Source organism: Staurois parvus, unplaced genomic scaffold, assembly GCF_062004578.1.
Source record: "Staurois parvus isolate SC_StPar_1 unplaced genomic scaffold, SC_StPar_1.0 ptg000092l, whole genome shotgun sequence".
Lineage (NCBI taxonomy): Eukaryota > Metazoa > Chordata > Amphibia > Anura > Ranidae > Staurois > Staurois parvus.
In genome coordinates, this window is record NW_028317888.1 from 1,665,436 (window position 1) to 1,693,394 (window position 27,959).

A 27,959-nucleotide genomic window follows, 5' to 3' on the forward strand; every position below is an offset into this window, starting at 1 on the left:
AGCTGTCAATCCAATTGGGTAGCGAGTTGAATAAGGTTCTCCAAGGAGGAGGGAGCCTCCACCCTAGCTAATTCATCCTTGAGGGACTCAGACAGACCTAGATGGAACTGGTATTTTAGGGCTGCGTCATTCCACCCGGTATTGGTGGACCATTTGCGGAATTTCACAATGTAGTCCTCCACATGCCGTCGGCCTTGTTGTAGAGCATGAAGGGCGGATTCAGCAGTAGAGGTCTTCTGGGGGTCATCATAAAGAGCTGCCATGGTTTCAAAGAATGTGATCACTGACTTCAGCGCTGGGTCCTTTTGTTCCAGTAAGCTGTGTGCCCATGATTGAGGTTTGTCAGATAGGAGAGAAATGATGAACCCCACTTTAACTGCCGCAAGTGAGAAGGTCCTGGGTTGCAGTGCAAAATACAACTCACAAGCATTCTTGAAGGCTCAGAATTTACATTGGTCCCCAGCAAGCATTCCAGAATGGTAACTCTAGGTAGTACCAAAGTGGGTGTAACAGTGGAAGGCGAACTGGCTGGTGCCACTGTAGGGATAGGACTAGGCAATGGATTCTGGTCTGCAGAAGGTGCAGTGGTAGTGAGTAAATGAAGATGTCCCTCCAGCTGAAAATATCCCTCCTGCAGATCCATGACCACTTGCGTAAGTACCGTCATCTGTTGTCACAGGGCCTCTAATGCGGAAGCACCTCTCTCGGCCTCAGACATAATGGCTGGTTGATACTATCACGTACCTGGTGAGAGACGCCAATGGAGAGAGGGCTTCCCTTATGGCTAAGTTCCAGACTCCCCTGAGAGTGGGACAGCAGGAGTCAGGACCAAAGTGGCATAGGTCACCTGTAGGAGTGCTTGTTGGTGGTCCACCCAGGAGCACAGCTGATGCACTGAGATGAGGTCTGCAGACAGGTGGCACCTGTGCGAGGTATGCAAGCCCTTCCGGGGAACAGGATTACTGGATAGCCGGTTTAAAGCCAAGATCCAGTACCGGGTGGAGATCAGAAGAGACATAGTCAGATGGGATAGCTGAGGTCATACACAGAGGAGCAAGAGAGAATATCCGTTAGCCCAGCTGAAGTCATACACAGAAGAGAAAGAGAAAATATCTGTTAGCCAGCCGAGGTCAGGTCAGGTCAGGGTTTAAGCAGAGAAGACAGGTCCAGGAGCAAGCCAAGTCAGTAACAGGAAATCACAGTTCACAGTGGAACAGGAACAAGGTACTGGGGAGCCAGAGATCAATCAGAACCTGAGAGTAGTGCAGGGTTTCCTTATAAAGGCCGTTTGCCACCAAATTTGAGCCAATGTGAACTTCTGCGGCCATGCAAGGTATTGGCAGGGGTGCCAGGTCTCTTAACACCTCTGCTGAGGACAGAGCCCTGACATCTGTCCCCTCTACCCTCCGGCACCTGCTGAACTGCACCCACAAATGGGCAAGCAGAGCCGGGGAAGCATAGTAGGTACAGGAGAGGATCACACACACGGGGTGGCAGAGGCTGGCACCTGAAAGGAGAGCCCTGTGGCTTGCCCTCAGCAGGGATAAAGAATAAAAACAATACTTGCCCGGCACCCAGAACTACATGTCCCGGGCGTCGGGTGATGTAAAGTGACCATCCCTGCATGATGAGCCGACATTGACCTCACAGCACTGCCTCAGAGCAAACTAGTCATAGGAAGGATCAGATTTATCATTCCTTGTCTGCAGATCTAAAACTCATCAAAACCAGTTCAGAGACCAAACAAACCCAACAGAGAAAAGGGTCCTCGGACCTCAAAACTGTAGTAAACACTAAACAGTCCAAACTAAATGTCTTCCCATGGGGGGAGTAGTTCTTCAATGTCCAGCAACCCTCCTATTCCCCCCTCACATCCACATCCTATTATTGTGTGACCAATACCATCCAAATCATTCTTACTTTCATTTCCCAAAGTTATCCGTCTACAAGGAGACCTGTATAGATCACATGATGGCACCAATGAGGATGGAGGAGGACCGGAGTCACATGACTGAGAAGATACTAAACCTCACCCTGGAGATCATCTACCTGCTGACCGGAGAGGTGAGGAGGATTCTGGGAGGTCACATGACATCACTCTTATCTCTATTAATAAAACATAGACCTGACCGGAGAGGTGAGGAGGATTCTGGGAGGTCACATGACATCACTCTTATCTCTATTAATAAAACACAGACCTGACCGGAGAGGTGAGGAGGATTCTGGGAGGTCACATGACATCACTCTTATCTCTATTAATAAAAAACAGACCTGACCGGAGAGGTGAGGAGGATTCTGGGAGGTCACATGACATCACTCTTATCTCTATTAATAAAACAGACCTGACCGGAGAGGTGAGGAGGATTCTGGGAGTCTAACATGATATTCCTATTGGTTCCTCAATACAGAGATTTCCTCTTCTGAAGTCAGGTGATCATATGACCATCACAGTGCCTCCATGTGACTCCCTAAACCCTGAGAGACACAACATGCAGAAGATTCTAGAAGTCACCAAGAAGATGATGGAGCTGCTGACAGGAGAGGTGAGCGGTGCTGGGAAAACTGGGACATTATCCAATCACTGATAGTATCATTAGGATCTGTACATTATCTGCATTGTTACCATTGAAAGGATTTGTGTTATGCATTCAGAGTGGAAACCTCGGGGATGAGAATATTGTTAAAGAGGAGGATGAGGAGTATGGAGTGATGGAGGAGTTTTCAGAAGGACACAAGGATATGATGGAGCCACCTAATACCAGGAACCCACCAGAGAGATGTCCCCGTCCTCTGTATTCCCCGGATTCCAAACAGGAAGATCACACCATCCCTCCTCATTACAAGGTTGGTTGTACAGAACATCTTGAACATGGATTTGAGGAGATAATATGTGGATTTTTCATGTTAGCTTATATTTATATATTATGAGAAATTTCGAATTTTCATGATTTAGAATGGAGATCCAATCGATATAGAATTTGAGGTGAAAGCAGAAGAAGAAGAGGCGTATGTGAGGGATGATCAGCAGTCTATGGAGGAGGATGGAATAACGGGGACATTTATAGAGGAGGACACTCCTACAGAGATCAGCACAGGTGGGTCATGAACACTAAATCCATTCCTCCACCCATACTGCTCACTGATTGGTCCAGAGTAGGGCGGGGACTGGGTGATATCAGCCTGTAATCCCCTGGTCACTTTCCTGAGCTGTGTTCCCCGTCCTGTATTCCTGGATTTCTCTCGGATAATCTTCCTTCTCTGTGCTGCAGACACAATTTATGTATCTAGACTGGATTTATGGAGGTTCTGGGGTTCAGCTGGCAGAAAAATGTTCATTTTCACCCTAGACAATCCTAGACCTAGGCCCGTAGGGCATGTTCTTTTGATCTTTTGCACAATGTCCAAGTCTAGTAAGATCTCTGACAGAACATTTCTCCCAGGCTGTGCCGGGTGGAGGGATATGTCTGTAGTGTCTCAGACCCAAGTCACTGAGTGCAGTCTCAGGAGATGGGAGGCAGCGGTGTGGGATCTCTGCAACTTGTCTTGTGTAGACATTTAAAGTGGTTGTAAACCCTCCTGTAATCCCCTCATCACTGTCCCTCCTATAAAAGACAGCTCTGGTTGTTTCCTCACTCTCTGACTAAGGTCCATGAATAAAGAAATGACCTGGTAGGAGATCAGAGGAGCCATTTCCTAGTTCCCTTGAGGGTGGAATTGTAAGCTCCTTAGAGACCAAGCTGCCTGATGTGGGCGGAGTCCTGGTTTGGGGGAACCAATCAGCTCCTGTCTAGTAATCCTCTTTGCCTTTGTATTTTAGTCCATGGCCGGGAGATGAGGAAAACCTCCGAGGATTGTCTCACTTTGTCTCCAGACTGGAAAGTAGAAGATGAGGACATCACACAGTTTAGTCCAGGAGAAAACCCGGCTCCCTCCAATGTCCATCAGGCACCACCCAGTGTAGATGAACCATCAAATTCCTCGTATACTGAGGAACCTCAGACTGTGCGGTACTGGGCCGGCTTTCCAACAGCAAAGAGCTTCTCCTGTACTGAGTGTGGGAAGAGGTTCCATTCTAAATCCAATCTTAATGCGCATGAAAGATCTCACACGGGGGAGAAGCCGTATTCCTGTCCTGAGTGCGGGAAATGTTTTTCACAGAAATCCAGTCTTAACAAACATCAGAGATCTCACAAAAGGGAGAAGCCGTATTCCTGTCCTGAGTGCGGGAAATGTTTTTCAAGGAAGTCCCATCTTTACACACATCAGAGATCTCACACGGGGGAGAAGCCGTATTCCTGTCTTGAGTGCGGGAAATGTTTTTCACAGATGTCCAATCTTTATAGACATCAGCGTTTTCATACAGGTGAGAAGCCATATTCCTGTCCTGAGTGCGGGAAGTATTTCTGTTCTAAATCCAATCTTAATGTGCATAAAAGATCTCACACGGGGGAGAAGCCATATTCTTGTACTGAGTGCAGTAAATGTTTTTCACAGATGTATCAACTTTATAAACATCAGAGATCTCACATGGGGGAGAAGCTATATTCCTGTCCAGAGTGTGAGAAATTTTTTTCAGACAAGTCCAGTCTTCACACACATCAGAAATCTCACACAAAGGAGAAGTCATATTCCTGTCCTGAGTGTGGGAAATGTTTTTCACAGATGTCCAGTCTGCACACACATCAGAGATCTCACACGGGGGAGAAACCATATTCCTGTCCTGAATGCGGGAAATGTTTTTCAATGAAGTTCAGTCTTCACATACATCAGAGATCTCACACAGGGGAGAAGCCGTATTCCTGTCCTGAGTGTGGGAAATGTTTTTCAGAGAAGTCCAGTCTGCACAAACATCAGAGATCTCACACAGGGGAGAAGCCATATTCCTGTTCTGAGTGCGGGAAATGTTTTTCACAGAAGTCCAGTCTGCTCACACATCAGAGATCTCACACAGGGGAGAAGCCGTATTCCTGTCCTGAGTGTGGGAAATGTTTTTCACAGAAGTCCAGTCTGCTCACACATCAGAGATCTCACACGGGAGAGAAGCCATATTCCTGTCCTGAGTGTGAGAAATGTTTTTCAGAGAAGTCCAGTCTGCTCAAACATCGGAGATCTCACACAGGGGAGAAGCCATATTCCTGTCCTGAGTGCAGGAAATGTTTTTCATGGAGGTCCAATCTCTCCAAACATCAGAGATCTCACACAGGGGAGTAATCACTTTCCTGTCTTGAATGAGGGAAATGTTCCTCACTGAAGTCCTGTCTTCCTGTACATCAGGGGTCACACACAACCCTGGAAATGTATTAGAGCCTTGAGTGCGGGAAATGTCTTCTAGATGAATGTTGCTGGACAACCCAGCTCTCATGTGGGGAAGAAGCACACTTTGATATACACGTCAGATACAGGTAAAACTCGAAAAATTAGAATATCGTGCAAAAGTTCATTTATGTCAGTAATGCAACAAAGGTGAAACTAATATATGAGACTCATTCCATGCAAAGCAAGATAGTTCAAGCCGTGATTTGTCATCATTGTGATGATTATGGCTTACAGCTCATGAAAACCCCAAATCCACAATCTCAGAAAATGAGAATCTTGTGAAAAGGTGGGATAATCTCGGCTCAAAGTGTCCCACTCTAATCAGCTCATTCAGCCATAACACCTGCAAAGGGTTCCTGAGCCTTTAAATGGTCTCTCAGTCTGGTTCAGTAGGAATCACAATCATGGGAAAGACTGCTGACCTGACACCATCACTGACACCCTCCATAAGGAGGGAAAGCCTCAAAAGGGAATTGCAGAAGAAGTTGGATGTTCCCAAAGTGCTGTATCAAAGCACATTAATAGAAAGTTATGTGGAAGGGAAAAGTGTGGAAGAAAAAGGTGCACAAGCAGCAGGGATGACCGCAGCCTGGAGAGGATTGTCAGGAAATGACCATTCAAAAGTGTTGGGGACTTTCACAAGGAGTGGACTGAGGCTGGAGTCAGTGCATCAAGAGCCCCCACACACAGACGGATCCTGGACATGGGCTTCAAATGTCATATTCCTCTTGTCAAGCCGCTCCTGAACAACAAGCAACGTCAGAAGCGTCTTACCTGGGCTAAAGAAAAACAGACCTGGTCTGCTGCTCAGTGGTCCAAAGTCCTCTTTTCTGATGAGAACAACTTTTGCATCTCATTTGGAAACCAAGAACCCCGAGTATGGAGGAAGAATGGAGAGGCCCAAGGACCCCGAGTATGGAGGAAGAATGGAGAGGCCCAAGGACCCCGAGTATGGAGCAAGAATGGAGAGGCACAAGGACCCCGAGTATGGAGGAGGAATGGAGAGGCCCAAGGACTCCGAATATGGAGGAAGAATGGAGAGGCCCAAGGACCCCGAGTATGGAGCAAGAATGGAGAGGCACAAGGACCCCGAGTATGGAGGAAGAATGGAGAGGCCCAAGGACCCCGAGTATGGAGGAGGAATGGAGAGGCACAAGGACCCCGAGTATGGAGGAAGAATGGAGAGGCCCAAGGACCCCGAGTATGGAGGAAGAATGGAGAGGCCCAAGGACCCCGAGTATGGAGGAGGAATGGAGAGGCACAAGGACCCCGAGTATGGAGGAAGAATGGAGAGGCCCGAGGACCCCGAGTATGGAGGAAGAATGGAGAGGCCCGAGGACCCCGAGTATGGAGGAAGAATGGAGAGGCACGAGGACCCCGAGTATGGAGGAAGAATGGAGAGGCACGAGGACCCCGAGTATGGAGGAAGAATGGAGAGGCACAAGGGCCCCGAGTATGGAGGAAGAATGGAGAGGCACAAGGGCCCCGAGTATGGAGGAAGAATGGAGAGGCCCAAGGACCCCGAGTATGGAGCAAGAATGGAGAGGCACAAGGACCCCGAGTATGGAGGAAGAATGGAGAGGCACAAGGACCCCGAGTATGGAGGAAGAATGGAGAGGCACAAGGACCCCGAGTATGGAGGAAGAATGGAGAGGCCCAAGGACCCCGAGTATGGAGGAAGAATGGAGAGGCCCAAGGACCCCGAGTATGGAGGAAGAATGGAGAGGCACAAGGACCCCGAGTATGGAGGAAGAATGGAGAGGCACACACTGCAAGATGCTTGAAGTCCAGTGTGAAGTTTCCACAGTCTGTGTTGATTTGGGGAGCCATGTCATCTGCTGGTGTTGGCCCACTGTGCTTCATTAAGTCCAGGGTCACCGCAGCCGTCTAGCAGGAGATTTTGGAGCACTTCATGCTTCCTTCCGCAGACGAGCTTTATGGGGATGCTGACTTCATTTTCCAGCAGGACTTGGCACCTCCCACACTGTCAAAAGCACCAAAACCTGGTTCAATGACCGTGGGATTACTGTGCTTGATTGGCCAGCAAACTCGCCTGACCTGAACCCCATAGAGAATCTATGGGGCATTGCCAAGAGAAAGATGAGAGACATGAGACGGAACAATGCAGAAGAGCTGAAGGCCGCTATTGAAGCATCCTGGTCTTCCATAACACCTCAGCAGTGCCACAGGCTGATAGCTTCCATGCCACGCCACATTGAGGCAGTAATTGCTGCAAAAGGGGCCCAAACCAAGTACTGAGTACATATGCAGCTTCTACTTTTCAGAGGTGCAATATTGTTCTATGTACAATCCGTGTTTTATTGATTGCATGGAATATTCTCATTTTCTGAGATTGTGGATTTGGGGTTTTCATGAGCTGTAAGTCATAATCATCACAATGATGACAAATCACGGCTTGAACTATCTTGCTTTGCATGGAATGAGTCTCATATATTAGTTTCACCTTTTAAGTTGCTGCACTGAGGTCACACTCCCGCACTCTGAGGTCACACTCCCGCACTCTGAGGTCACACTCCCGCACTCTGAGGTCACACTCCCGCACTCTGAGACTGGTAAAACTTTATTTTGATGGTATTTATTCACCGCTGGAATTTTTATCTTTTTGCTATATAAATGAAAATGTCCAAAAATTTTGAAAAAAGTGTTTTTCTTATAAAAGTTTGCAAATAAATAATCTTTCTTCATAAATCTTGGCCAAAATGTATTCAGATATCTTTTTAGTAAAAAAACAAAAAACAAATTAGTTTTTAACCAAAAATTATAATTTTTCCAAATAAAATTTACATTTTTGTTTTTTTACACCCTTAAAGGCTGTAAAAGCAATAATTTCTCCTTCTCTCCGGCTGCATTCCTGCAGCCATTGAGAAATACTGTGAGAGCTGTATTCACATGGTACAAGTCTGTTGGGAATAGCCCTGTACCATGTGACCTCGGTGATCATTCACAGATTTCACTAGTAGTAAGCAATGATATCAGGAAGTGACATCTTGCTTACTACTATTCATGTGATCACTTGTCTTCTGTTCACTGGTCTTCCCAGTGAATGGCTGTGTAGGGAGGGGGGTGTCAGGACAAGTCTGATGATTGGAGGAGAGCAGACTGAGCTCCCAGCACAGCTACAAAACTGACCACACTGAGCTGTCATGCCTAGTATGGTCAGGTTTAATAGGAAATCAGAGGGACTGGCAGGATCACCGGGGATCTCACACAAAGGAAGCAATACAGAGAGGAGAGGAGACGTCTTCATACCAGGACATGGGACAGCCGGCACAGATCAGGAATAGGACATGTTGGAGGAACATATTCTTTGAAGGAGAAGTTCAGGCAAAGCTCTTTTGTCTGTACTTCTCCTGTGGATCAGAGGAGTGCAGTTCATTCTGATCTCCTGTGACCCATTTTCAGGCGAAGCCCACTGTCAGCTGACGTCACTCAGCCAGTCCAGGCTGGGGAAAGATCCTGACATCAGAGTCTGGACCAGCCGCACCCTCCCCCTCCACAGCCCAGTGAGTGTGGGGGGGGCAGGGCAGAGAGCGGTGACTGACAGTCACCACTCTCTGCTCAGAATGGCTGTGAGAACTCATGTTCAGCAATCACATGATCGCTGAGTTCTCACACTTGGACCCGGCGGGGGATGGGAGCAGCATCCACCTAGGGGCAAGGATGAATTTACAAAGTCAATAAATAAATGTCATACTTTTCTGGCCTTTAGATGGCGCTAAGTATCATAGAAACTAGAACCATCTTATTGCCAAATGTGGTATTCTCCATTTTATATCCATGGAAACCATTCACCCCGCCCAGCACAGAGCCTACTCCCTCTACTCCCCCCATCCCATTCACACAGAGGGAATGACAGGCACATTCACCGGGTGTATTGCTGTGCAATTGTTTTATGGACAGACTCCTAGATGATTACAGCTACTTATATAGGGCCATCAATTTACATATTACCCATCAGTCCCCGCCCCCGAGGAGCCTACAGTCCAAGGTCCTAACTCACATTCATACATACACATACTAGGGGCCAATATAGACAGGAGCCAATTACCTTCCAGCATGTCTTTGGAGTGTGGGAGGAAACTGGAGTACCCAGAAGAAACCCACGCAGGCACAGGGAGAACATGCATACTCCACACAGGTAGGGAAGTGGTTGGGATTCAAATCAATGACTAGAGCTGCTAGGAGGAAGTGCTAACCACTGAGCCACTGTGCTGCAGAATATGTTTCTATAAAGGTGGGAAGTATGTAGCAGTGAATAGACCTCCCAGCAATGTTATTACCAGGCTGCAGCTAGGGGGAGCTCTAATGTGTACAGTGTGACCCCAGCAGAGGGATCCCATCTAGCCCACATTAACCCTCTCACTGCCAGAGCTGTTTCTGCATGATTTTGCACACATGGGAAAATGCAGATTTTGGTCCTGAAGATGAGATAAACCCCCAAACATCTATTCTGTGACATCAGAGGCCCTGGAGAATACAATGGTGAGAGTTCTGATTATTTATGTCACATGATATTCGCTCCATCAGTACAAAATACACTAAATGTAATGTTTGAGAACACAAATACATTATTTTACCAATTGTTTGTAATATATAAAAGATGAGGTTGTGCCAAGTCAATAGATACCCAACATGTCCAGCCCTAAGATGGGGTGTGCCATTGAGATGATAAAAAACGTTGTTACTGAACAATGGCCCCTAGGTGGCACTTGAACCCTTTCCCTGCCATGGATGTACTGATGTCCTACTGACCTACAGAACTGCCTCCAGCTGGTCAGGTGACTACAACATACTGTCATGGCTTTCCCCCTTCTGCTATGAGTGCCTGGTCTGCTGAGCTTCCCTCCACTCCACAGCCCCTCTGCCTGTCCTCTAAGATGGCTCCCCACAGCTCTAACATCCCCTTGCAGCACTTATCCCCCCACAGCACCCATCCCCCACAGCACCCATCCCCCACAGCACGGATCCCCCCACAGCACTGATCCTCCCTATGCTGCACTGATCCCCCCACAGCACCCGTCCCCCCTCCTCCCATCACCGTTCCATCTGTGGCTCCCCTGCATCTGGTTTCTTCTCTCCCCTCCCACTGGCTTCAGCTGCTGCAGGGGAGCCATAAGGAGATCAAAATGTCCAAATACTTCCCCATCACTGAAACTCCCTCCCTGTGCTGGGACCTCCTACCGATACCCCAGCCCCCCTCTGCAGTGCTGCTGTCTGACTTCCCCTCCTGCCCCCCACACTGGCTGCTGCTAGGGTTGGAGATCAGTGTGGTGTTCAGGATGGAGAGTGGGGGGTTGGCATATCATGTTTACCAGCCCCTTTCTGAATGAACACAGTGAGTGATTGGTACTGATCACTCCTGTGGTCATTCACTGAAGCATAGTAAAGGGTGTTTCCTGGGCTTCAGTTTTGTGAATGAATAGGTGCCTCTGTACAGGATCTTCCTACAAATCCCACCCATAGAACAATATTGGAGATAACAGCAGTATTGTCCTCACCAATCACAGCCCGGATATTTCCCAGTATAGGTCAGGAGGGGTTATAGTACAATAAGGGGCCCATAGACATGACATGACAGAAACCCTCATAGATATGACTTTGTCATCTGATCTATCAGAAAATGACCAGATTGGAGGACAGTCTCATGTCTGGGGGGTACCTGCACACAGTGGGGGCTCCTCAGGGGATATTGTGATTGGACAGGGCAGAATACCCTATAGGTCCCCCTCATAAACCAACACTGGGAGGAGTCTGTGTACTCCTCCCCCTCCCCTCTGCATACAATTAAAGTAGACCTGTCATGAGAGCAATATGTAGAAATCCTCCAAACCATCAGGAGACAGGAAAAGAGGATAAAAGACCATGGAAGAGATGGGACTGAGTGTAGTGATGGATACCAGAAGGTGGGAGATGGTTCTAGAAGATGGGGAGAAGTACGGTGCATGGACTCACATCTGGGAGGTTGTGGGAACCCATCCAGGGATCAGACAACCTATCTGAGGACTTGTGGGGAATATGTCTGTCTCCTCACTGAAGTCAATGGGTGGTCACCCTCCATGGTCATCGGGGAATTCCGGATCATCATATACTAAGCAGGATTTGGACCCCGGGGGGAGAACTTTCACCCCAAGAAAAAATGAGGGTGAGGTCAGCAGAGGAGCCCCATAGTAAAGGAGGAAACTCTGAAATGTTTTCTTCAGAAGGTCGGAGTTTACTGGACAAGTGAATGTAAAATACACCATCAACGCGTTTCATGGCTTCAAAGTGTCACTTCATCAGGACAGGTGTAAGAAGACGATATAAAAATAGGGAATGAAGTAACAGTCCAGTATATGGTATTATAAAGACCCGAGTCACATACAATTCATGGACAGGACTGAGATTTATAGCATTCAGGATTTGTATGATGTTACACAAGGTGAAGAGATATATGGAGAGGATGATCAATACATGGAGAAATCAATCTATTCTATCATAGAAGGGAATCAATAGATCAATAAATGACATCAACCAATCAATAAGATCCATTTCATGGGATAGATTTATCATTCTGTGCACTGGTTATGTTGGAGGATCAAACCGTGATCACTGGATATTGGAAACATTCCTATTGATCTGATGATTGCCGGCATGGATTCCTGATTGATTATTGCTGGGAATAAAGTCCAATAAACACGCAGATTTGATGGGATTATTGATAGAAAAATCTCTTCATATTCCATGGAATAAATATGTGTAGAATAGTTTGGATTTGATGGAATAAATCTCTATAAAAAGACTTTGTGGGGTTTGTTGGTTCTTTTCTATTCCTCTCTAGGTCTGGATTTCAGGAAGAAGAAACAATTCCTCCAATTTCTAGTGGATGGTGAGGAGGGGAGAGATTTGGGTGAGTTTTGTACATACAGAAGGTAATAGAGAGAATCCGGCTAGTAATTGATGAGAGGAGATTTCACTGGAGAGTTCCATTGTTGAGAATTCAGGGCTGGGGGCACTGCTGGGGCCTGGAGGGTTCTGATTGGATCACCAGTACACGTGTCATATTAATCTGGTGGTGTGCACTGCTGGGGCCTGGAGGGTTCTGATTGGATCACCAGTACACATGTTGTATTAATCTGGGGGTGTGCACTGCTGGGGCCTGGAGGGTTCTGATTGGACCACCAGTACACGTGTCATATTAATCTGGGGGTGTGTACTGCTGGGGCCTGGAGGGTTCTGATTGGACCACCAGTACACGTTTCATATTAATCTGGTGGTGTGCACTGGTGGGTCCTGGAGGGTTCTGATTGGACCACCAGTACATGTGCCATATAAATCTGGGGGTGTGCATAAATCTCCCACTTTTGGTCTAAGTTCATTGCCAATGTGTATGCAATTGTACTGTGTGTTGGCAGATTGCATGGAGATTGTAAAGTAGCAGATCTGCCAGACAGAGATCTGTGTGTGTGGTGGCCCAGAAGATCAGTCTGCCGACAAACTGTTGGGTGGTGGCAAGCTACCGTTTGTGGTGTCTGGTCTGGAGGTGTGTGGACAGTTGAAGAGTGATGAACATCGAGGTGCTAGCTTGTAAGATAGCTGGAGGAATCCTAAAAGGGTGTGCCAATTGCTAGACTGCTCCCCAACCCTTAGAGTGCACAAGATTGTATGTAAGATTCGTATCTGCCTGTGTGTGGTCAGCCAGCTGGATAGGAAAATCTCCCTCTAGTGGTGACCAGAGGTAGTGCGGGCTGTGAAATTGTATCATGGTCAGTCTTATATGCTCAGAGTCCCCCTCACTCCCTCTGTACCCCAGTCACACATGTGCACGCCTTGGTTATCTAGTCGCTGTGGGCGTGTTTTTATCCCTGACACACCCTCATACTGATGGCCTGGTGGAGCTTCCCCAGTCCTCTAAGGGGCACTCTCCATTTGAGTTACTCTATGGGAATCATCCTCGGGAGCTCCTAGACATAGCCAAGGAAATCTGGGAAGGGGAGCAGGCACCCCACAAACGTGTCATTGAGTATATGGCTCATATGCAGGACAGGATTACAGCGATCACGTCTATTGTAGAAGAACACGAAGTTCACACCCAGGAAGCCCAACAAAGAATATACAATGGGGTTTTCTCATCTGGTGACCGGGTCCTGGTGTTGGTTCCTACTGTTGAAAGCAAGTTCCTGGCTAAGTAAAAGGGTCCTTTGAAGTGGTTAAAAGAGTTGGGGAATTACAAAGTATATCAATCGGATAATAGAAAGCCTGAGCAGATATACCATGTACACCTGTAAGCCCCTGGAAGGATAGGGTGGCACTGACTGTGGGGTCTGCCCCTGGAACTCCTGGGAGTACTGAGTCCCCTCTAGTCCCTGAAGTCACAATTCCAGACAGACTGTCTCATTCCAAAAAGCAGGGAGCTAGAGAGTTCCTGATAAGGAACAGAGACACATTTTCAGAGTTACCTGGTATGACTTCAGTGGTTTAGGATGATATTATTACTGAACCTGGGGTCCGTGACAAACTCAAACCATACCGATTCCTGAAGCTAGGAGAAAGGACATCAGTGACAAAGTCAAGAGGATGCTGGAGCTAGACATCATTGAGGAGTCTAATAGTGACTGGTCTAGTCCTATCATTTTAGTCCCAAAACCAGACGGTACTTTGAGGTTCTGTAATGACTTCAGAAAGATTAATTTAGTGACACAATTTAACACGTACCCTATCCTCAGGGTAGATGAGCTCAGGGACAGGCTTGGGAAGGCCCGTTTCATGACCACTATGGACTTGACGAAAGCATACTGGCAAATCCTCCTGACTGAAAGTGCCAGTGAAAAGATTGCATTTGTGACCCCCTGAGGGTTCGTATAATATAAAGAAATGCCTTTTGGTTTACAAAATGCCCCGTCAACACTTCAGAGGGCTATGGACAGGACCCTAGGACCTCCTCAACAGTATGGAGCAGTCTATCTGGATGACATAGTGATACATAGCACTGAATGGGACTCTCACTTGCCCCATTTCCAGGTGGTCTTGGATTCTCTCTTCAAGGAAGGTTTTTTGGCAAATGCTGTATATTTGGGCTACACTATTGGACAAGACGTCATAAAACAAAATAGAAGCCATCCAAGAATGGCCATGTCCTGCAAACAAAAAGCATATCTGAACCTTCCTTGGTATTGCGGGGTACTATAGAAGGTCTATCCAAAATTTAGCAACTCTATCAGCTCTACTGGCTGACCTTACAAAAGGGAAAGACTTTGTAATGGTAAAATGGTACCCAGTGGCAGAAGAGTCTTCCCAAGTCCTGAAGAGGGCCCCCTTGTGCACACCCAGTACTGTACATCCCTGATTTTTCCAAGGATTTATGTGGTTTAAATGGATGCATCTGATGTATCGTAATGAACATGGAAAGAAATATGTTGTAATTGACAAGAAATGTTTAGCCATAAAGTGGTCCTTGGATGCTCTAAGATACTATTTGTTAGGGTGAGTTTGACCTGATAGCTGACCATGATCCCCTCAATGGATGGCCCAAAAGAAGGAGACAAATAGACGGGTGAACTGGTGGTTTTTGGCTCCTCAAGATTATTCCTTCATGGTAAAACACAGACCAGGGGCTAAGATGGGAAATGTAGATGCCCGGTCCCGGGTTCACTCCTGTTGGGCCACAGCTGTGCCAACCCTGGGGATGAAACAAGGGGGGATATGTAGCAGAGTGTCTCAGAGGGAGCTGGGAAAATCCTCTTCTGGGTTCACACATCTCCCAGGCTCCTCTCATACACTTATAGGAATCTCTGATCCTTGGTCCAGCTCAGGTTTCACGCCTCTCCCTGGGTGTAATTTATACTCACCAGAAACATGCAGTCAGATCTCTCATACCTGGGAACAGACAAGTCATGTCTGGGAGAGATGGAAGGTTGGTGGAAGCTGTAAAACTGCATCTTTGGAGACTGACAAGCACTAGGCTTGCTCACCCTGATAGTACAAGAAATGGCCGCTGCCCCAGTCTATAACTGGCCTTCACAGCAAGGAGCACTTGAACGGGCAACGCATGTCACACAACAAAAGAGAAACGTTCCCGGCTCAACTTGCCAGCCAGCCTGCAAACAAACCAAATTACCCCGTCTAACAGTATGCCTTAAAACGGGTTTAGTTAGCACACATTTGCAATCACATTGTAAGCTACAGAGCCATGTCACGGCACCCCGATATTCTGTAGTCATAACTCTACAAACTAATTGAACCCCCATAGTAGAGGCATGTGATGGGAGTGACTTTTGGGGGTGGGGGGACCTCTGTATCATCTTCCCAAATTCCCATTATGTTTAAGGCACCCTGTGCCTGTTAAGGGGTACAGGGTGTGTATGTGAAGGTCTGAGTCTTGTGTATAGTGTGTGTTCCTTTGTTCTCGGCCACATGGCTGTCCATTGTCTGTTTGCCATGTGATACCCCCCATTGTGCTGTGCCTTCCTGTCCAGCCAACTATTATGGGATGTACTGTTTGTGTATTGGTGTGGGGGTTGGTCAATGTCCTTTGCCGCATGGCTGCATCCCATTGTTCTGTGTCTTGGTTGGATGGGGAGGGGTGATGAGGTGTTTTCTGCCTATACTGTAGCCCTTCCCACTGATAGGGTGGGCTGATGATGTGTTTCCTGTCCCTGGTTGTCTTTCCCTGCCCTCTGTATAAAACATGTTGTTTGTGTACAATAAAAGGTGTTGGCTTTCTGTATTAAGAAGAGCTGGGTGCTGTCTTTTTCCTGAGGGATTTCAAGGGTGTGGTCCGTGGATGGTGTTCGGACAGGGGAAGCTGCGGTATAACGGAATATACCCAAGTGCGGTCGGGTACCGGTTCTGTTACAAGGCACATGTATTTAATGGATAGACCAGGGGCAGGTGGACCTGTAGGAACCCACCCCTCTTTAACCACTCCAAGTTCAGACACTTTCACCCCCTTCCTGCCCAGGCCAAGTTTCAGCTTTCAGCGCTGTCACACTTTGAATGACAATTGTGCGGTCATGCAACACTGTACCCATATGATTTTTTTAGCATTTTTTGAGACAGATAAAACTTTATTTTGTTGGTATTTATTCAGCAATGGGATTTTTATTTTTTTGCTTTATAAATGCAAAAGTCCAAAAATTTTGAAAAAAAGTGTTTCATCATACATCTTGGCCAAAATGTATTCCATTATCTTTTTAGTAAAACAAAAAATAACCCAAATTAGTTTATAACCAAAAATTATAATTTTTAAAAAATATTTTAACATTTTTATTTTATTTTTTTATATTATTATTTTTTTTATTTTTTTTTAACATACTGTCACCATGGTGACACTGTACTACCTGTGGGGGGTGATGAAGATTTTTTAAATTATTTTTTACACTGATTGCTTTTACACTCATAAAGAGGAATAATTTCTCCTTCTCTCTGGCTGCATTCTTGCAGCCATTGAGAAGTACTGTGTGAGCTGTGATTGGTCACAGCTTGTCACATAGTACAAGGCTGTTGTGAATAGCCCTGTACCATGTCACCTCTGTGATCATTTACAGATTTCACACGTAGTAAGCAATGATGTCAGAAGTGACATGTGATCACTGATTGGCCAATCAGTGATCACATGATCGTGACCTCGCACAGAGGTCCCGTACGATGAACGGTGTTCCACTGTGTCTGGAGGACACAGCGGGCACCGGATTGCGGTGCTGCATGCTCCCAGGGAGCGCACACAAGCAGGGGGCGGGGAGGCCATTTAAAAATGGCCACCCACCCCTGCACTGCCACCGTCCGGCCGTTTATATACAACAGCCGGACAGGAGGTGGTTAAAGGTACAGGAGCGCACCGGACACCCAGCGTATAGCACAATGGCAGCCAAGGTGTCCAGTGTGTCTCCTCCCCAATAATTCAACAGAACAAAAAATGGCCACTGCCCCAGTACCCTGATAGTCAGGAATCGTGTTTGTGTAGTTAGTGCCGGGACACGGCTAGGATTTTGGTTTTGAGGGTTTTGCCGTTACTTTGTGGAACATTGTACAGCACCTGTAATCAGCACCAATAAACACTGCACTGTGTGACACCACATCACTGGACTGGTATCTGTCCCTGAAAGTGTGCCCATCCCAGGGAGCTTTGTACCCGATACCCATCCCCAGCCCACGATTCAGAAACATTGAACTGCAATTTCCACTGCTCTGACCAGTCTTCCAGCAACACAAACTCCTGTTCCATGTTACAGATACCTCCAAGTTCTATATGTAGTCTCGGGGGTCCCTGTGGAAGTCCATGTGTGGACATTTCTACCTATGATAAATGACAGGCTAATCCCACCTAGAAACCTGGGGACACTGTACAGGATCTATATGTAGTCTGGGGGTCCCTGTGGAAGTCCATGTGTGGACATTTCTACCTATGATAAATGACAGGCTAAACCCACCTGGAGACTTTCTCCACACCTGGAGTGTGCTGAGTTCTTGGAGAACGTCTACACAGTGTTTCCAGATTGGCTTTATCACCCCAACGAGCTCGCTCCAGTTCATGGATGTCATCATTATGTTTGGAGGATCTCACCAGTCAGGAGCCTTTCCTGTCATCCTACATGTTCCCTTCTGAGGATTGTTCTATCCTTCCAAACAAATGTATGAAATCATGGATGAGTCCTCCTTCTATGTGATCTAGAAGATCTTCAATCACAATGTCTTTATGGATGAAGTGGATGGCCCAGTTTATATATTATTTATTGCTTTACAGCTTTATTCCCTCCAGGATTCATTCTTTATTTATAGAACCATTCAAGGAAGTGTTCTTACTTTGAGAGATCTCCACCACCATTCCTCTGTGACCATTACATCCTTGTCATTTATGTCTAACATCTTCATTATCAGTGGATTGATAGATATTTTTATACTTTAAATAATATTTTTACATTTTCTTCACCAAAAAGATTGATTTCAGAGGGAATCTGTTTTAATTTGTCTTCTATATGTAATAAAATATCTTTGTTAAAGTGTTGGTTCCATAAGAACTAGAATGATTTGTTCTTCCTTATCTTGTGTTATATATGAATTTCCCTGGTAGCCGTGTAAGGTAGATATTTTACAGGAATGATTATTCAGGCTCCATTCACACCAATGCGTTTTTTAGTTCTTTTTGCTTTTTACAAAAAACCCACTGCAGTCCACATAACATGGCTTCCTATGGGACACGTTCACATCTAAGCTTTTTTGAGTTGCTGTGTTTTTGGAAAGGGCCCGGGACTTTTTTAAAAGCAAAAAGCAGCATTTTTGCTACAATAGAATTCAATGGAGAATCTGCTGAAATGCATGGTTGTGCATTTTTGCATTTTTATTCTGCCCAACAAAAAAAAAGTCCACTTTAAAAAAGGAAAAAAAAAAGACCTAAACAAAACGTGATAAAAACACGTCACAAACGTATCAACATGCAAGTGCACAATCCAAACGCATCATGTTCCTGAGTTACAAATGGCTGTGTGTATAAGTGGGTGCTGCAGCGACCGTCGGCTGGAACTGAACAGAATCAGCGAGGGAGAATGTCACCAGCACACCGAGGATCACCAATACGGGTCCAAAAGTATTAATGAACGATCACATAGTTACAGCAAGGCAATGCTTTGGAGACTCGCATGACTCCTCCGTCACATGCCTGATGAAGGCTTCCTGCGAGACTCTGAAACATTGCCTTGCAGTAACTATGTGATCGTTCATTAAAACTTTTGGACCCATATTGGTGATCCTCGGTGTGCTGGTGATATTCTCCCTTACAAACATATCAAAAACACATTAAAAAACGCAAAATGAACTGCGAAAAGAACAAAAAGCAAACCGCAAAGGTGTGAACAGAGCCTTACAGATGTTTCTCGGGGCTGCAGTTCCTCTGAGCTCCACAAGGTGGAGATCTCACTTCTATCCAGACAGGAAGTCTCTATGGAAGACAGACAGGAAGTGATGTCAGGTAAAGACAGGAAGTGATGTCAGGTACAGACAGGAAGTGTAGTCAGGTACAGACAGGAAGTGATGTCGGGCAGGAAGTTTGAAGTGGCTTTGAAGCAGAGAAGAGACATTACCAGAAGTGACAGCAGAGGAGGTAATAAGATATTATTTCCTATTTACACCCAGTAACCCTCGTCATGTCTGTCCTCTGCCTCCATAGTCACGTCCGTCCTCTTCCTCCATAGTCACGCCCGTCCTCTTCCTCCATAGTCACGTCGGTCCTCTTCCTCCATAGTCACGTCCGTCCTCTTCCTCCATAGTCTCGTCCGTCTTCTTCTTCCATAGTCATGACCGTCCTCTTCCTCCATAGTCACGTCTGTCCTCTTCCTCCATAGTCACGTCCGTCCTCTTCCTCCATAGTCACGTCCGTCCTCTTCCTCCATAGTCACGTCCGTCCTCTTCCTCCATAGTCACGACTGTCCTCTTCCTCCATAGTCACATCCGTCCTCTTCCTCCATAGTCACGTCCGTCCTCTTCCTCCATAGTCACGTCTGTCCTCTTCCTCCATAGTCACGTCTGTCCTCTTCCTCCATAGTCATGTCCATTCTCTTCCTCCATAGTCTCGTCGGTCCTCTTCCTCCATAGTCACGTCCGTCCTCTTCCTCCATAGTCACGTCGGTCCTCTTCCTCCTCCATAGTCATGTCCATCCTCTTCCTCCATAGTCACGTCCGTCCTCTTCCTCCATAGTCACGTCCGTCTTCCTCCTCCATAGTCATGTCCATCCTCTTCCTCCATAGTCACTGTGACGTCTTTTATCTCCAGCAGATGATGATACACACATATATAGTGTGGGAACCCAGATGAACCCCTTCAGGGGCAGAACATTCCCCCACTTCCGGGGCCGGAACATTCTCCTCATTGTGGAGATAAATTCTAGTAATATGGTCCTCTAAACAAACAGCACTGACAATAAATAGACAAGACAAGGACCATCCTGACCATACATGGCCTACAAAGGGCAACGATGACACTACACAGGCAGCCAATGGGCAATCATTACACTATGCAGCCAACACAATGATGGAGTGCCGGGGTCAGGAGTATGGAACATAGAGCCCCTTACATTGCTGCTCAGGAGGAAGAAAATATTCCCCAGCCGGCCATGAAGAATATGTTCCATCATTGGTGTCAGAGGGAGGAAAATGAAGGAAGAAGAGGACTGAGGGGTCTCTGAGGAGGTAGTGGGTCTAAAGAACTCTGGATCCTCTGAGGGTTTCCTGCATCTAAAGGACTCTGGGACCTCTGAGGAGGTGGAGTAGCTGAAGAACTTTGGGAGCCTGTTAGGAAGTAATAGGGCTGAACAACTCTGAGAGGTTAGTGGGGCTGAAGGACTGTGGGGGCCTCTGAGGGGTATTCAGGCTGCAAGGCTCTGAGGTAAGAGGGGGCTTTAGGGCTCATAGGAACACTTGGTCTCTGATGGTCCTCCCACCCCTCCTTCACTTACTTTTCTGACCTCCTTAAAGAACTCCTGCCAGCACATGTAGGGAGTCTTCACCTCTCCATCTCACTGGTCAAGATACAAAATAGAACAAAGAAGGACACTTGGTCCTTGGGGAGGTCTGTATGCATAGCATTAATGCTTAATGGGCGGACAGTCCAATACCTTCCCATACCACAGAATCTGGCAGTGCCCGGTACTGGAATTCAGAGCCAGAAAAATCCACTGCCCCTCTGTACAATGTCCTGGAAATTTCAGAATACTTGGCAACTAAGAGATCAAACCCTTCCCCCCTGCTGTCCTCCTCCTACCCACACATAGAAGAGATGAGAACAGACTCCTCCCCCACAGCTCTCTACTCCACCAGCCCCATCCTCCTGCTATCCAATCTCTTCTCTTATTGCAGAGAGTGACAGTGACATCACTCCTGTCAGTCAGCAGGCTGCTGGAGATTGGAGCCTTGCAGCTGGAGTTCTGCCAATTATCCAGCAACTCCGGCCAGAGCAAACTAGTCATAGGAAGGATCATATTTATCATTCCTTGTCTGCAGATCTAAAACTCATCAAAACCAGTTCAGAGACCAAACAAACCCAACAGAGAAAAGGGGATTTCTGATGCAGCAGGTCAAGAGGGTCCCGGGACCTTGAAAATTTTGTAAACCCTAAACAGTCCAGATTAAATATCTTCCCATGGGGGGAGTAATTCTTCAATGTCCAGCAACCCTCCTATTCCCCCCTCACATCCACATTCTATTATTGTGTGACCAATACCATCCAAATCATTCTTACTTTCATTTCCCAAAGTTATCCGTCTACAAGGAGACCTGTATAGATCACATGATGGCACCAATGAGGATGGAGGAGGACCGGAGTCACATGACTGAGAAGATACTAAACCTCACCCTGGAGATCATCTACCTGCTGACCGGAGAGGTGAGGAGGATTCTGGGAGGTCACATGACATCACTTTTATCTCTATTAATAAAATGCAGACCTGTCCGGAGAGGTGAGGAGGATTCTGGGAGATCACATGACATCACTCTCATCTCTATTAATAAAACACAGACCTGACCGGAGAGGTGAGGAGGATTCTGGGAGGTCACATGACATCGCTCTTATCTCTATTAATAAAACACAGACCTGACCGGAGAGGTGAGGAGGATTCTGGGAGGTCACATGACATCATTTTTATCTCTATTAATAAAACACAGACCTGACCGGAGAGGTGAGGAGGATTCTGGGAGGTCACATGACATCACTCTTATCTCTATTAATAAAACACAGACCTGACCGGAGAGGTGAGGAGGATTCTGGGAGTCTAACATGACATTCCTATTGGTTCCTCAATACATAGATTTCCTCTTCTGAAGTCAGGTGATCATATGACCATCACAGTGCCTCCATGTGACTCCCTAAACCCTGAGAGACACAACATGCAGAAGATTCTAGAAGTCACCAAGAAGATGATGGAGCTGCTGACAGGAGAGGTGAGCGGTGCCGGGAATTCTGGGACATTCTCCAGTAACAGACAAGGGATGTGTCTGGATGGTGACTGTATCATTGTGTGTGTCAGGTTCCTATAAGGTGTCAGGGTGTCACTGTCTATTTCTCCATGGAGGAGTGGGAGTATTTAGAAGGACACAAGGATCTCTACAAGGACGTCATGATGGACAATCAGCCGCCCCTCACATCACCGGGTAAGAGGAGACTTTATTGTAAAGGAGAGAGCAGTACGGAGGATCCACCTAGATCCCCCATCATCTGATAAACACATAGAAACAATGGATTCAGTCAGTGTGTGTGTTTCCTACAGATGGATCCAGTCATGGGAACCCACCAGAGAGATGTCCCCGTCCTCTGTATTCCCGGGATTCCACACAGGAAGGTCACACCATCCCTCACCATCATCAGGTAGATGACTGACAATTATTGGTAGTTGTGATTTATACACAGCATGTTTGTTACAATGAATGTTTTATTATATCTTTCAGAGTGGAATCCTCGGGGATGATAATATTGATGTTAAAGAAGAGTATAAAGAGGAGGATGAGGAGTATGGAGTGATGGAGGAGTTTTCAGAAGGACACAAGGATATGATGGAGCCACCTAATACCAGGAACCCACCAGAGAGATGTCCCCGTCCTCTGTATTCCCGGGATTCCACACAGGAAGGTCACACCATCCCTCAATGTTACAAGGTTGGTTGGACTGAGCATCTAGAACATGAATTTGAGGAGAAAATATGTGGATTTTTCATGTGAGCTTATATTTATATATTTTTGGTGAAATTTCTCATTTCCTTGATTTAGAGTGGAGATCCAATCGATATAGAATTTGAGGTGAAAGCAGAAGAAGAAGAGGCGTATGTGAGGGATGATCAGCAGTCTATGGAGGAGGATGGAATAACGGGGACATTTATAGAGGAGGACACTCCTACAGAGATCAGCACAGGTGGGTCATGAACACTAAATCCATTCCTCCACCCATACTGCTCACTGATTGGTCCAGAGTAGGGCGGGGACTGGGTGATATCAGCCTGTAATCCCCTGGTCACTTTCCTGAGCTGTGTTCCCCGTCCTGTATTCCTGGATTTCTCTCGGATAATCTTCCTTCTCTGTGCTGCAGACACAATTTATGTATCTAGACTGGATTTATGGAGGTTCTGGGGTTCAGCTGGCAGAAATATGTTGATGTTCACAATAGGTGTTGATTGACCTGGGACATGTATATTGGGTCTTCTACCCCTTATCCTGGGGCTAACAGGATCTCTGACAGAAAATTTCTCCCAGGGTTCCTTGCTCTGTGGTCTGCTGGCTGTGCCGGGTGGAGGGATATGTCTGTAGTATCTCAGACCCAAGTCACTGAGTGCAGTCTCAGGAGATGGGAGGCAGCGGTGTGGGATCTCTGCAACTTATCTACAGTAAACATTTAATCTTCCACTGATTACTGGATACAATATTATGAGTCCTGACCCTTACACTGTATAATTTATATTGTACATTACATACTGCTGACCCCCACACTATGTACTTCTTGTGTTGGGAAGATGGCGATGAGTGATAGAGGGGGTGGGGCCCCTCATCACTGTCCCTCCTATAAAAGACAGTTCTGGTTGTTTCCTCACTCTCTGACTAAGGTCCATGAATAAAGAAATGACCTGGTAGGAGATCAGAGGAGCCATTTCCTAGTTCCCTTGAGGGTGGAATTGTAAGCTCCTCAGAGACCAAGCTGCCTGATGTGGGCGGAGTCCTGGTTTGGGGGAACCAATCAGCTCCTGTCTAGTAATCCTCTTTGTCTTTGTATTTTAGTCCATGGCCGGGAGATGAGGAAAACCTCCGAGGATTGTCTCACTTTGTCTCCAGACTGGAAAGTAGAAGATGAGGACATCACACAGTATAGTCCAGGAGTAAACCCGGCTCCCTCCAATGTCCATCTGGCACCACCCAGTGTAGATGGACCATCGGATTCCTCGTATCCTGAGGAACCTCAGACTGTTCGGGACCGGGCCGGCCTAACAACAGGGAAGAGCTTCTCCTGCACTGAGTGTGGGAAGGGTTTCAATTTTAAATCACATCTTAATGAGCATAAAAGATCTCACTCGGGAGAGAAGCCATATTCATGTCCTGAGTGCGGGAAATGTTTTGTATACAAATGAGGACTTGTTAAGCATCAGAGATCTCACACGGGGGAAAAGCCACATTCCTGTCCTGAGTGCGGGAAATGTTTTTTTCGAGAAGTCCAGTCTTTCCAAACATCAGAGATCTCACACGGGGGAGAAGCCGTATTCCTGTCCTGAGTGCAGGAAATGTTTTTCATTAAAGTCCAGTCTTTCCAAGCATCAGAGATCTCACACAGGGGAGAAGCCGTATTCCTGTCCTGAGTGCGGGAAATGTTTTCCTTCTAAATTCCCTCTTATTGAGCACAAAAGGTCTCACACGGGTGAAAAACCATATTCCTGTTCCGAGTGCGGGAAATGTTTTTCACAAATGTCTAATCTTAAAACACATCAGAGATCTCACACAGGGGAGAAGCCATATTCCTGTCCTGAGTGCGGGAAATGTTTTTCACAGAAATCCAGTCTTTATACACATCAGAGATCTCACACGGGGCAGAAGCTGCATTCCTGTCCTGAGTGTGGGAAATGTTTTTCAGAGAAGTCCTATGTTTACAAACATCAGAGATCTCACACAGGGGAAAAGCCGTATTCCTGTTCTGAGTGCGGGAAATGTTTTTCAGTTAAGTCCAGTCTTTACACACATCAGAGATCTCATACGGGGGAAAAGCCGTATTCCTGTCATGGGAAGAAGCTGTATTCCTGTTCTGAGTGTGGGAAATGTTTTTCACGGAAGTTCCATCTTCACACACATCAGAGATCTCATACGGGGGAGAAGCCGTATTCCTGTCTTGAGTGCGGGAAATGTTTTTCAGAGAAGTCCAGTCTTCACACACATCAGAGATTGCACACAGGGGAAAAGCTATATTCTTGTCCTGAGTGTGGGAAATGTTTTTCTCAGAAGTCCAGTCTTTATAAACATCAGAGATCTCACACGGGGGAGAAGCCGTATTTCTGTCCTGAGTGTGGAAAATGTTTTTCTCAGAAGTCCAGTCTTTACAAACATCAGAGATCTCACACGGGGGAGAAGCCACGTTCCTGTCCTGAGTGAGGGAAATGTTCCTCACTGAAGTCCTTTCTTCCTGTACATCGGGTCCCACACAACCCTGGAGGTGTATTAGTGCCTTGAGTGCGGGAAATGTCTTCTAGATGAATGTTGCTGGACATCCCAGCTCTCATGTGGGGAAGAAGCACACCCTGATATACACCTCAGATATACTCCATGGCTGATCTTCATCATGGAAGAAACAGTTCATAAGGAGATCAGAGGTCCCCAAAGACATGGATGAAGTGTGGGATTGGGTCGGCCATTGATATCAGGAGAAGAAGTTTTCAATGTATTTTCCATCAATGGAAGACATTCCAGCAGCTGAGATGTGATCCTAATAACATTGGTTCCCCCATTCACACAGGAGGAATGGACATGAACTCTCACTGAGGGAGTTGCTATACAAACATTCTATGAATAGACCCCCAAATGTCAGGAGACGTTTCTATAAAGACGGGAAGTATGGAGCAGAGAAATGAAGAGACCTCCCAGCAATGTTATTACCAGGCTGCAGCTAGGGGGAGCTCTAATGTCACCCCAGCAGAGTGATCCCATCTAGCCCACATTAACCCTCTCACTGCCAGAGCTGTTTCTGCATGATTTTGCACACATGGGAAAATGCAGATTTTGGTCCTGAAGATGAGATAAACCCCCAAACATCTATTCTGTGACATCAGAGGCCCTGGAGAATAAAATGGTGGTGATTGTTAAGGTGTTCCCCGTACACAGATTCCCCTTCATATCCGCCTTTATTTCCTCCTTTCCCCCATTTTCTATGTTGGGATCTTTTCTACAAAACTTTGTTATAATAATGGAACACGTTGTGTATTGTATTGTACACCAATAATAATGACTCCGCCCCCACATTCCAGACAAGGGATCTTCCTGACCAATTGGATTTCTGCCTTTACTGTTTCCTGAATGTTTTTTATGCTTCAATCTTGTTAAATGTAAAATTATAATAAAAATTGTATTGAATGAAAAACAAAATGGTGTGTGTGTGCAATGATGACAAAGCTGTGTATCCAGAAACGGCTGGTCGGTGACACTTCCATATACAGACCAATGAAGTGACAAGGAAGCCCTAGAACCCTTTGGAGGAACCCTGGCTGAGAAAGGCTGGACTAGGCAGTCACATATCTCTGCCCCCCTTGCAGGGTTCCCAACCCTCCGGGACTTTTATTACTGACACAACATGAACATTTACTGACGGAGGACATGTTTTTCCTGACATCCTGAAAAATGACAGAACTCCTGTTAGGATTATTATTATTATTATACAGTATTTATATAGCGCCAAAGGGTTTGCTCAGCGCTGTACAGTAGCAAGGGGGACAGAACATGAGACAAGACAGTAACAATACACTACACGAGGGGTGCGAGGGTCCTGCTCTTTCGAGCTTACAGTCTAGGACGGAAGGGATGGTGGTGTAGCAAACTAGCTCCTCAGAGCTGGAAGCGGAGTTCTCCTTCAACCTTTGCTTTTGTAACAAACTAGCTCATCAGAGCTGGAAGCGGAGTTCCCCTGTTCCTTGCTGTATTTGAGGTCTTCCTCGAATCATTCCTCACATCCCCCCCTTGCATTCCTGTGAGGCAGACTTTATCTCCTGGCAGATGATGTGGAACAACCTAAGACATGAGAAGTGGAGACAGGCTGTCTACAAACGTGTCACTTTGGTCACCCAAAGCTATGTAAGCCCCACACCTTATCAAACTGACCCGAAAACTGAACATTCCTCAGGTCAACTGTATGGTTCATATAATGGGATATGAAGCTGGTAGTTTAGTTTAGAGTTCCCCAATGACCACTCCCAAAACGTGTAGTCAGAGCCCCCCCCCCTCCCCTCCCCTTGAGAGGGACTTTCAAGAGAGTTAGAGCTTGTCACACTCACACAGATCTCCGAGGTAACATCGTAACAGAGGAGATCAAAGAACCTTTCTGCTCTGCATCTTGGATTTGCAAACCCAGGCATATGGGCAAGTAACTTAACCCTGTAATCTTCTTCCTAATTATCTCTTTGCTGTGTCTTTATGTACATATATATATATTTTTGTGACATCTCTTTGTAAATATTTATTTGCATCTGTCTGACGCTTTTAGTAATAAATCTTTCTTTCTGAAAGTGTTAAACTGTTTCTAAGCGCTTACTTGCAATTCACGAATCCCTGCCTTTGAAGAGACGCTACTGTTTGTTATATCTCTGTATAACAGGTCTGCGGGCCGTGCTATATACATCAATATTTCAATCATTATAGTGTATGTTTGATAACGGGAGTTTCCCCGTCTCCGACAAAAGTGGTGGTGGCAGTAGAGGGTTAGTTGCGTAATTAACCCGACCCAGTAACAAGCGCATTCAGGCTGCAGGCACCGATTGTAGACCATTATCTGGGCAATCGCTGTGTAGGGTGCAGCTGGGTGGGGCCTTGTTACGCACATCACACCGTGGTTTTAGATCGGCTGGTCCTTCGGTCACGAGTTTGGTGAGAAGGTCTGGGGTCTGACGCCGTGGGCGCGACGTATTACTGTTAGTCGTGGTCGTGCGGTT

The 27,959-nt window shown here is 46.4% G+C and overlaps 1 protein-coding gene across 1 annotated transcript in view; it reads left to right on the plus strand.

The window, feature by feature from the left end:
* Positions 1-476: 476 nt before the first annotated feature.
* The window catches only part of LOC149468111 (uncharacterized), an 85,885-nt gene continuing 58,402 nt past the window's right edge, over positions 477-27,959 (plus strand). The window contains exons 1-6 of the mRNA XM_089670676.1: positions 477-590; positions 2,653-2,844; positions 2,954-3,095; positions 3,818-5,207; positions 14,040-14,154; positions 24,277-25,401. Of these exons, the coding sequence (XP_089526802.1) occupies positions 477-590; positions 2,653-2,844; positions 2,954-3,095; positions 3,818-5,207; positions 14,040-14,154; positions 24,277-25,401 (3,078 nt within the window). The remainder of the gene's footprint in view (positions 591-2,652; positions 2,845-2,953; positions 3,096-3,817; positions 5,208-14,039; positions 14,155-24,276; positions 25,402-27,959) is intronic.